Source organism: Molothrus aeneus, chromosome 5 (assembly GCF_037042795.1).
Source record: "Molothrus aeneus isolate 106 chromosome 5, BPBGC_Maene_1.0, whole genome shotgun sequence".
Lineage (NCBI taxonomy): Eukaryota > Metazoa > Chordata > Aves > Passeriformes > Icteridae > Molothrus > Molothrus aeneus.
The window spans coordinates 54751110-54762858 of record NC_089650.1 but is presented as its reverse complement, the minus strand read 5'-3'; the positions used below and the strand labels follow the sequence as shown (position 1 = coordinate 54762858).

General features: G+C 44.7%; 1 protein-coding gene across 1 annotated transcript in view; it reads left to right on the top strand.

The window, feature by feature from the left end:
- The first annotated feature begins 326 nt into the window (after nt 1-326).
- GRAMD4 (GRAM domain containing 4) overlaps nt 327-11749 on the top strand; it is a 76312-nt gene continuing 64889 nt past the window's right edge. The window contains exon 1 of the mRNA XM_066550783.1: nt 327-371. Coding sequence (XP_066406880.1) covers nt 343-371 — 29 coding nt within the window. The 5' untranslated portion in view covers nt 327-342. The remainder of the gene's footprint in view (nt 372-11749) is intronic.

Sequence of the window (11749 nt, the reverse complement as noted above, 5' to 3'; positions counted from 1 at the left end):
CCCGGGCCGTGCCGCACCGCCCATAGCCCGCCCGCCGGCTCCGCCCGCCCCCGCCTCTGCGGGCTCCCGCCGCGGGGCCGCCGGGGGCGGGGCGGGCGCGCAGCGCGGCCCCGGCGAGCGGCTCGGGCGCTGCGGCGGCGGCGGCTGCGCGGGGCGCTCGGCACGGCCGCGGCGGCGGACGGGCACCTGCTGCCGCCTCGCCCGCAGCAGCGCCGCGCTCGCTTTGTCCGGGCTGAGCGGGCGCGCCCGGCCCCGGCCGCGCCCGGCCCCGCTCAGCACAGCGGCCGGCGGCTCTCGGGGCGTCGCCTGGCTCCGGCGGCCTGGGCACGGCGGGGAGCGTGAATGAGAGTTTGCTCCGATTTCCGAGCAGGGTGAGTGCCTCGCTGGCCGTCTCGGAGGCATTAATACTAATAATACTAATAATAGTAATACTAGTACTAATAATAATAATAATTTTTGGGTGTCCATACCTTTACCCACTAGCCCGTCGCCACCTCCCTGGGACAGCGGGGCGCGGTGTCTCTCGCCACCCCCGGACGGGGAGCCTTGGGAGGGGGTTGCTGTCCTTTGGTCCCTCCGCTCCCTTTTGTTCGGCTCTCCCGAGGCCGGGGGGAAGGGGCGGACCGGGAGGTTGCGGGGCAGCCAACGGAGGTCTCGGCCGGTGGCCCGGCTGTCCGGGCGGTTGCGGCACGGCTGTCCCCGTGCGCGCAGGGGGTGTCCGGCTGCTCCCTCCCCGCTTCCCGGGCGGAGCAGTGGCCCTCGTCTCCTCCCCGCGCCCCTCCGGCACGGAGGAGCCGCCCTGGGCTGCGGGGACAGGCGGTGGCATCGCCGCCACCAGCCAGAAGGCACCGGCTGTAGTAAACACAGCGCATGGGGCGGCGGTGAGCCCGGTAAAGGTCACATCCTTGTGTGCACACGCAGCCCGACCTCTCCGGGCTCCCCAGCTGCTGTCTCGGGGCCGCTGTGGTGGCTGCCGGTGGCGGTGGCTGGCAGAGCCGCGCTCCCGGCCCTTGGCTGGGCTCGGCGGTGTTCCCCGGCTGCGTGCAGGGATCTCCCTTGGCGAGGAGCAGCAGCGGGAGCTGCGTCACACCCTCCTTTGCCTCCTCCCGCCCCCGGCCGGGGTGGCAGCTGGGTGGCATCCGATTTAGCAATAAGAGCTGGGAATGCAGGTTCTGCTGTGAGGCTTGATTCCTGAGCGGTGCCTGTGCCTAGCCGAGTTCAGGGCTGGGCACACGTTCATGTTAAATAGCAGCCAGCAATGTGCTGATTTCTCAGAGCATGCAGTGTCTGGATGCTTCTTGGTGTGGAGCAGTGAGGCACGGGAGTGTTGGAGCAGTAGAAGCAGAGGAATGCTGCTGGAGAGCTTACTCGGGAGGAGACAGAGAGGATGGCATGGTAAATGGCTGTTTTGCAATTCAGGATGTCAGCCTGGACTCCTGCAGACAGGTCAATAGGTATGCGTAGATTTTGTGGTCTTCTGTGTGCTCCTGTGGTCATCGCGTGCACAAACGGGGCAAATGAGAAATGACAGTTTTTTGTCATGTTTTTGTGTCTGGCCGTGTTGCTGCAGCTCGGGAGTTTTAGATTAGTAGATGTGGTACTGTTAAGCTTGTGTGATTATGGAATGAATGATGGACGAGTTCTCGGTATCATGTTTCCAGTGGTGGTTGAGATGTGGGTGGGGAGAGGAAATATTTAATAAAGTAGGGCTCTCAGGTCCCTGTGCTTTGCATTATCTGGCAGTATCCTGCCTTTACTTTTAACATGTGATAAATAATTTCATTCCACAGAATTAGAAGTGTGAGCTTAACTACTTCTTTTAATGCCATGTTTAGCTATCAAATACCACATCTTCAGAAAGGGAAGGCTTTTTTTAGTCCTTGTCTGTGTTCTTCAGAAGCTGACAGTTAAGCTGTTAGCTCTGAAGCTGATAAAATACAAAATTGGTGTTGTTATGGCACTGAATTGTGCAAAATTCCATGAAAGCCTGAGTTATGTTTCACTATTTTTCATATGGTTGCCACAAGAATGTTTGGCTCATCCCTCTGCCCTAATAAAGGTGGTTTTGGGCTGAGATGTCAGACTGAGCTGAAACGAGCCATGCCGTGCATCCTGCTCTGCAGGTAAGCTCTCAGAGCTGGTTTCAGACAGTGGTAGGTGGAACTAACTTGAGTTCAAGTATCAGACTGATAGGTTTGGTTTGGTTTCTTTTCCTCATTTAACTGTGGTACTATTGAGATGTGATGTGCTCAGTGTGTCCTTGGCCAGGGGGTGGCTCTCAAGCAGCCTGGGGTTGGCTGCTGCTGTTTGGATGTGTGTGTGTGCCACTCCTTGGCATGGTACACCTTCTGCTCTGGGTGAAGGCATCGCCCAGGCTTTCACCTCCTGCCTGATGCCTTGCCAGCATTGCTGTGTCCTGGTGACCTCACATCAGTACCCGGGGTGGGGGGGTGAGGAATTAAGGCAGCAGCTGGGAAAAGCCTTGTCCTGGCTCTGCTCTTTCATGGGACCCGGTTTGAAAGAGACTGGTAGAGGGAGATCCCAAATGAGGAGGCAAAATCAGGGGACTGACTGCAGCCCTGCTGTCCTTCCAGCTGAAATCTAATTCCCAGTGATTTACAGCAGAAACTGTTCCCTGCCCCTACCTCTGCTCTTCCCATGAGTGATATTGAAAGGTTATAGGAATAGAAGTTCATTATACAAATGAATGGCTGGAGCAGTGTTATGTGCCAAAGAGATTCAGTGTTGTTTGAGACCCGGGGGGAAGATCCTCAGCTGGAAGACTTTGTTTTGGCAAGGGAAGCCTTTCAGTGTCTGAGAAGTGATTAGTGCTGCTGTTAAAGGTCAGGTATAGGTACTGGGTGTGAAACATTGTCTGTGGATACACATGAAGTACATACATGTTGTACTACATATATGTGGTATGTCTTCAGCATCATTTTGCTACTTGAGTATTCAATCCTTAATACAGAGACTTCAGAACTAGGGAGAGGCATTAGCTGTTTAACCCCCAAAGTGATGACAGATCTGTTGGAAGAATAACAAAGATCCCATTTCTCCTTCTTTTGTCTGCTGAAAAATCGCATTTTATTTTTTGACTGTATCACCACCAAATGTATAGGGACTCTTGAACACCAGTCTGTGTTTTGTGTAACATATGGTCCCACTAACAATTTTATAGTGAATAATTTTTTATTTAAGGAGTAATAGATCACATTTCCTGATGTTTTCTTTTTTATAGGTCTGGGTAATAAATGCTGTTCATGAATGCTTGAGTCAAGGGCAACATATACCTCACTGATTTTTTTGGGTTAAAGTTATGTAGCTATTCAATGATTTGTCATGGTCTCTACCTCCCTCTCTTACCCCCAGTATTTATCAGGCTTAGCAGTGATACTCTCTAACTTCAAAGTCTTGAAGGCCCTGGCTGCAACTAAAATACTCCAGTATTATGTTCAGAGAATTCTGTCATCTTGAATTGGAGGCTCTCTTGTTCAAACCTGTGTCAGGCCCAAATAAAGTACACAATTTTCTAGCATTATCCTGTAACACTGGTTCTATTTCTTTCCTACACTGACTTTTGCAGCTAAAGAATATCTGCATGACAGCATCCATGCTAGGAGGAGAGATCACTTTCTCTAATGTGTTATTTTTATGACACACAGTTTGATCAGAGGGAAAGCTTTCGACAGTAAGTGCTTAATCAGAGTTTTCCAATACAGATTTTCTCTCTGCCCACTGCCCTTAACCTGACAGGTTAATCCATGTAATAATCTGTGCATAGAAATACAGACAACAAATGTAGTGCTTCAATTGTAATGTTGGCTGCTTTGAGGTTTTTATCTGTTTTGGTCTTCGAAGTTTCTGAACATGCAAGTTTCCTCTTTGCACCTTGCGTTCATTGCTGTTGCTATGGGACACGCACTTCCAAACCAAAGAAATAACACCTTTTCCTAGAGGTCAGAATTTACTAAAAGAGTTATAGTTTAGTTGTGAACTCCCCTTAAAATTTAATGACTTAGTGCTGCTTTTTGTTATGACATAAGAAAAATGAAGTAAAGAGTCTTTGAAGCTACTTCAGACTTCATAAATATTAACAGGCTCTGCAGTCTTCAGAGAGCGTAGGTTCTGGGTGTTTTTCTTCACCTTAATAGTATGGTTTCATTTGCAAAGTAAATCTTCTTGTCTTGACTAAACTGAAAGAGCAGTTATCAGATGCAAATCAGAAATGCTGTGTTTGTGGGTGGGAGCACTCTTACTGTGTTTCCCCTTCTCTCTTGAACACCTAATCCTTTCTCCCAGTGCATGCTCTGGGAGCAGTAAATTTAATTCCATGGCTTACAAGACCAGATCTTCAGAGGTGCTTAAATGATTGAAAATGCAGGTTTTTTGCTTCTGAGGATAGTGGAAAGTAAAGATTCACAGCTTGCATTGAAAAAATCCTTTCTGTTTGCATCCTGGGCCACTATACATGTTTAATATTTGCCTGTGTTAATGAGGAAAAAAAACCCACAGGAAGTGTTCTCTAAACATGCCTTGAGTATACCCAAAATTGTCTCTAAGTTTAAAAACTAGTTTGCATTTTAATAAAAACTGAAATTCTGTTTGGTTGCAGCTTCCTATGAATCCCGGTTAATGCAGAAAACTTTCTTTGGTGGTGAATAAAAAACACTTCACCTGTAGATACACTTTGGATGAAGCTTGATGCATTCTTTTAAAACTTGCTCTAGGTGTCTCATCAGTAATGGAAGAGAATTAGTCTTTTTATTTTGCAGCATCATGGAATGACTGAGGTTAGAAGGGTCCTCTGGGGATGCCTGATCCTACTCTTGGCTCAAGCAGAGCCAGCTAAAGCAGGTTGCTCAGGGACAAGTCTAGATGGCTTTTGAGTATCTCCAAGGATGGAGACTCCACAACCTTCTTGGGCAGCCTGTGCAAATTCTCAGTCACCCCCACAGTAAAAAAAGTGTTCCCTGATGTGCAGAGAGAACTTCCTTTGTTTCAGTGTGCCCCTTAGATGTGCTTCTGTCACAGCACCACTGAGCTGGGCCCAGCTCTGTCACCTCTACACCCTCCCTTCAGCTTTTTATCTAAGTTTATAAACTCCTCCCCATGAGCCTTTTCTTCTTCAAGCAGAACAGTCCCAGCTCTCCCAGCCTCTCCTCACAGGAGATGCTTCAGTCCCTTTCCTGGACTATCTCTAGTTCATGTATCTCTTGTGCTGGGGCCCTCAGAACTGGGCACAATGCTACAGCTGTGGCCTCATGTTTCCCAGTATGCTTTAAAAATAAGAAACTTCTAAAGTAAATTGTGCCTTTTTTTTTTTTTTTGGATGCAGGTCCAAGAGATCACTTTGGTGCTGTAAATCACTGGTGATTCGCACTCTGAGTTCTTCTGCCCTTCCATAGGAGCTAATGTTCCTTGTTTAAAACACTTCAGCATTTTGCTGATCCCATCAGTGCAGGCTTTGACAACTCTTTTGACCTGTGATTAAGGGATTTATGACTGGGTTTGCTGCTGCACATCCCTAATAAGCGTAAGCACTGGATGCTGAGTCACATGGGGACATGTGTTTTTGGGGTGTGTTGATGCAGACTCCTGTCTGAAACAGAGCTCATTGCAGCTTATAATGAATTTGTGGTTACATTTGGGAGGGCACATTCCTTCTGTGGGCTGGTTTGGCTCTCCAGCAGCCACCCTTGTGCTCTGTTGGGGCTGCCCTGCCCAGCCCTGGGCACTTCTGCATAGCTGCATCTCCCAGAGATGAGCCTGGAGAGGAGCAGCTGTCTGTAGACAAACCCAGGCAAGTTTGGATGCTGTGTGCGTATATGGGTGATTCTGTAGTTGGTGTTAAGTATGGAATTTGTAAACAGGGGCTTTATTTTTAGGTCAACAGGGCTTCTATTTTTAGGTGAGCACTTCTAGGTGGAGAATAAAGATGTTGGTATAATGCTGCTAACGCTGGTCATGGACAGGAGGGAGAGAGAAGAGCAAGAACAAGGCATAAAACACAAAATATCACTTTATTCTTGGGTTTTGCATCAAACTCCTTGAGAGGGGATGCTAATTTCTTTACCATTAAGTAAATGTAATGGTTTACATTATATTTACATCCTCTTAATGTTAGTATGTGTTGTTGGTTAAGATAGGATTTTTTGAAGGTTCTTAAAGAATATAGCAAAATCATGTGGGAAAGGAAGTTGGCAGTTGCTTGCCTTCTCTATGCCCAAATACAATGGTTAATAGATAGGCACCTTTCAGATTTTCTTAGTATCCCCCCAAAAGTAACTTCACAACATGAGAGGTCTGTACTTACCTTAATTGGAAAGAACAAAACCATACCCTCCAGGCTGGCCTGATGCATGCAGTTAATGACTGAGTGCAGTTAGTTTCCAGCTGCTAAAACTGTCTTACCAGATCTCTTGACAGGACTATCAGCAGTTTGTGTCAGTATCCAGCACTACTAATGCTTGGCATTTTACCATGTTGTAAAAGCCACTTGTTCCTTCAATATTCATGTCAGGTATCAGGGTTACTGACATAGGGAACATATCAAATTCACTGGTTTGGAAACTGACCAATATTCAGAGATCAAAAACTAGTACCAGGTTCTTCAGTGAAGGATGCACAAGCATTTTTAGATGCTCTCAAGGCAGGGTTTAATTCATAAACTAAAATTTATCATTAACTTAAATTTTGAAAACTGTCTTCTTAAGTTCGAAACGTGTATGAAAAAACTGACTTCTTAAGAGAGTTTTAGCTTTAGAGGTACCTTCAGAAAAAAATCCTCCAGCCTTTCACTATGTATTTTACTACCTGAGGCTCCACATTCCTTCTGCATTTGGAAAATGGTTTGCATGTTTTTCTTTCTTTCTCTCTGGATCTCTTCCCTGCATTCCCAGGTGTGCACAGTAACTGCTTTAAAATACCTTGCTGCACTTCTCAAGGTCAGAAGTGTGTTGTAATTCCTGGGGAAGTGTCACAGAGGTGTGACAGATTTCTAACTGTCAGCAGTTTTTCAGGAGTGTCACAGCCATAGGGGTGGGGAGACATGAGGTGTCTGGAGAAGGAGCTCTTAAAATGTAGCATTTTTTGGACTTCACCTTGAGTAGTCCCTGCTGCTGTGTTAGAAGCCTTATGAGGATATCCTTTTTTTTTTCCATGTTGTTTTTTAGATCCAGGTGATGTCTGTAGTTGTACAGCTTCAGTGACCTGCCTAGTTATGTTAGGACTGAAGAAGGTGTCTAAACCCTGTAATTTGCTGTAATTTGCTCCAGATCAGAATCCAGGGAACTGTATGACTGTGTGCTTTGGGTAAAGCTGCTTCCCATGGCACTTCCCTAGTAGTGAGACCACTACCAGTGTCAGACTTTGTTCCAGGGATAAGCCAGAAAATGGGTGAGTTTATGCTTTCTGTGTTGTCTGGAGAGAATGGGATGTCCAATATGAGCCTTAGAGATCTTAGCAGTAGAGCCCAGTCTGAAAATACCTGTAACCCCATTCTGGGAATGCAGAGAACAATAGCTTGGGCTCTTGAGTGTTTTGTGAAATGCACAAGTATTGCAACAAGATACCAGGTTGGAACAGGAAAAAACAATAGCATTTTAAGCACCCAAAGATGAAATGCTGTGTACCTTCAATGTGATATTCCTTGCAGTTACATGGCCCCTGATGAACATGACCTTTACCTAATTGAAATTAAGTGCAAGATGATCTGTAATCCACAATCCTATCTCTGAACTCATTTTTGTGTTAGGGGCTTTCTTCATCTTCTCTCTTGCTCACCTTTTCCCCTGTGAGACAGGGAGTAGTGCCAAAGAAGTTGCCTTCATGCACCTTGCTGTCTTTAGCTGAGATGTTTGATTCCCAGCAGCTGCCATCCTATTTGTGTGGAGCAAAGATAGCTGAGAAGTGTGGAACTTAGGGGCAGCAAAGCATCTAAAGAATCCTCATGGGACTTAGACTAGTCTTTGGATTGATGGGATCATCAGATAATAGTAAAAACCATCTCTGAAGACTACTAAGTCTTGCATTGCCCTGCAAGGATTATGTTGTTGGAAGGAGTAGGAAAAATGGCAATCTGTCTGAATATATTCTTTGTGTAGTCTGACTTTTCAAAGCATTAAACCACTTGCAGGTGTTACTACAATTAGATTAAGTTTATAATTCTTTGCACTTCTGCAGTGCTTTTATCCAATATCTCACACTCCTTTAAAAGCTAATCTACAAAGTAACCCAGAGGACACCTCCAAGTGTCTGAGATCACTTTTTGTACCAAAATGTGGTGTGACTTGGTTTTGTGTAAAACCCTGCATGGTCTCAGCAGCTCTGTGGGATCACAGTGGGTGTGCAGTGGGGAATGCCCTTCCCAAAAAGCTGTGAACGGTGTGGCTGAGCACGGTGATCCTTTAAGAGAACTACCAGCTGCTACCAGGTGCTGGGCTTGCAAGATTGTCCTCACATGGAAGAGCTTCCTGGAAACTTGCGGTAAATAAAACTAATGTCAAGAGTTTTCAAAACACTGCAGAAATGAGAACTCTGTTCTCTTCCAGATTATCTGGAATAATAAGCAAGCCCTTTTCTATTTGGAAGAAATGTTCTGAAAACAAAAGCTTTTGATACTTAAGAAAGGTCTCAGCCTATTTTGAGAAACTTTGTCTTCCCTCCCTGGCAGGGTTGCTTATAGGGCTGATGATTGTACATGCATTCAACAGCTCTTTTTACTTTCAGTCATGGGAATAACCAGCCAAGGTGGAATAGTTCTGACTTCCCCAGAAAACTATATTAGGCAATATTTTACAGCAAATACACATTTTGTAAAGTGTACTTCTGCTTCTTTTCTGTTTCTTCCAGTAGCAATTCTTCCCCAGTTTGAGGCCTCTGCCAACAAAGATTCCCTCTGATGCTGGATCACTTATCCCTCTTGAAAATAAATGAAGCACAAATACCATTTCTTGAAATATTTTACAGGCGGAATGGGGAGTTTACTTTGTTAGCAGATTGAATTTGCTTGGTGAAGCTCTCTGGCCCTTGCAGTCCTCTGTTAAAGGAGAACAGGGACAGTATATGCTTTTTGAGTAGGAAACAATGGCTGACATTTTCAGTCTGGTTTTCCCGGTGCAGTGCAAGCCTGGCTGTGTCCAGTGCCCACTCTGAGTTTCACTTGGGTGGTTACAGCTCACCTGGTTTGAGACACTACAGGGATCTATTCAAAACTCATTTTGTGTTTTGTTGTTAATACTTTGAAATTGCATAAATATTTTTTTCTTTAGCAATAAGCTCTAAGTATTAAGCTGTTGTCTGTGACTCATTAGTCTGTTGTTGGTGACAGTTAAATCGTGGAAAATCCTTCCATGCAGTTTGTATTCCTTATTGTCTGAAGCAAACTGCAGCTGTTTGTTTTACCCTGAAGGAGGCTTTCTTTTAATCTGGCTAAGAGTTCATAATAACACCTGAGAGCTAATATGAAAGTACAGCAGACCTCATTCATTGAAGAAAATATTTCGTGTGCACATTTAACTGTTGAACATTTGTGTTAGATGAATTTTGAAAACACTGCCTAGACTGACACAAAAAACAGTGTCCGTTTCCTTGGTTTTTTTAACTACTTATTCTCATTTCAAAAGCTCCAGCAGAACTAGGTGTTGGTAGTTACACAGAGTGATGTTTTCTAGAACTTTTTTAATCAGTAGTTTAGTTGCTATGGGTTAATACTGCATTCTTGTAAAAGTCAGAAGAAAAGTCAGTTGAAGACCCATATACTTACTGGAAACACTGTGAAGGGGTTCCACCTTGAAGATGGCTGAACAACCACAGATTGCTCATTGTGTGAAATGAGACATGGGAAACTGTGTTTAGGAAACAGATGCATTGCTGAAGGTTCTGAACCACAGAGGAAGCACCAGACACGAGATCTTGAGGTAGATTAGCTACAAGCTGGCAGGTTTTCTTTCATATGAGTTGATAATTGGAATAGCTTATTTTTATTTTTAAATAAGGACTTACCAGTAGATTTAACTTTTACTTTAAAAGTTGTTTTGAAAAGTGTAGTCATAACTGGCAATGTGATTATAGTCCAGTGTGCCAGTATAGTCCCTTGTGTAAGAATGCCAGTAGGAAGTGGTATGACCTCTTCTGTATGTTTGTTAACTATATACCAAATCCAAAGACTTTTTTTTCTGTACATATGTGAGCTCTTGGTCAAAGTTCTTAGTGCTGGTTGTATACAAATCAGACCCAGCTTTCTGATCCCAGTGTCAGTTGTGATTCCTGGGCACTCAGAAACCTTCACACTTATTAGGAAACAGTCTAATTTAGAAAAACTTGCTTTCATGTCTCTGGGTTGTGTGCCTCCCTCTTCTGAAGGAAGGGTTTTAGCAAGGGGAGGTTTTTATTTTGCTTGTTGCAATATTGAAAAGCCTGATGCCCCTTTTTGAAAAGTCTGATGCCCCTGGTGTGCTGTGGGGCATCAAAGTTGAGTGCAGCAATTAAAAGCTAGAACAGCCCCTGATTAAAACTGCTGTTTAGTTTCTGAAGCTTTTGTACTATCCAACAAATAAAACGGTTTGGCAGGGGTATCCATAGGAGATGAACTATCCCTTCATTGTGTATTTACAGCTTTTCTTTTCACCCTAAAGACAGCCAGTCCCTGTTACTCATCAACTCTTCTTCCAAGAGTAAGGTGTTGTTTAGGGCAGACTCCCATTTCCAGCCATCCAAGTCCCTGCTCAAGTTTAGTCTGTCTGCCTAGATCCTGAAGCTGGATGGAGGCTCCAGGTGTCTACAACAAAGAAATCCAAAGATACCATTTTCTTTTTACTTACCCTTTACCAAATTTGATGTTTTGTAGTTTGCTTTTGGGCATATATTGCTCTGGAGATCCCAGTATATTCAAGAATAGTATGGTGTAGCTGTTTCTTGTTTCTTGTTTCTTTTTTTTTAAATTTTTATGCCAATCATGTAAGCAAATCAGAGGCTTGTGGGAGTTCAGTACTAGCTGGTGGTTCCATCATATTCTGCATTTACTGACATTAATGCAAAAAGTCTCAGAATTCCAAGTTTCCATGACTTTTGAGAGACTCTATCTGTTAAAACATTTCTGTAGTATAAACAAAAATCTTGATATCCCTATACTGGAATTTGAGCCTGACTTGTAATTCAACTTTTGGAACCCTTCTTGAAAAGTGAAATCTATGGTTTAGGTTTTAAAATTCCAAGATTTAAATATGTGAATATTATTTAAGTAATTGGGAATAAGTTAGAGCTGTAACAAATCCCAGTCAAGAAACTGGCAGAAGTGCCAAAAATGTTGCTCTCTGTCTTCATTTGTATCCATTCTTACATTCTTTAGAGAATTTTCAGGAGGTCTTTAGAGGTCTATGGTGGTCTCTGGCGTTCAGCTGGTGACAGGGCCTCTCAGTTTTAAAATGAGGCACCACTGGCTTCTCTCTTGACTTGGAAAAACACTCTATTTTGTAGGAGTGGTTGGATGAAGAAAGGTGGGATCTCTCCAGAAATCTCCTTTGTGGACTGAGGCAGCTTTGAACGGGGCACAGCTGAAGTGGTTTTATGGCAGCAGGTGGGTGGGTGGCTGCAAGGGCTGTGGCTCCTGACTCCTTGCTTCCCCGCTCCAGACAGACTGCTTGGAAAGACACACATACATGGCTCTCTGCCTCCGGGGACTTTGACCTCTGGACCTTTGTGGTTGCCAACTGAAGTGTCAGCATGGCATAAATAAGTCAGATCAAGG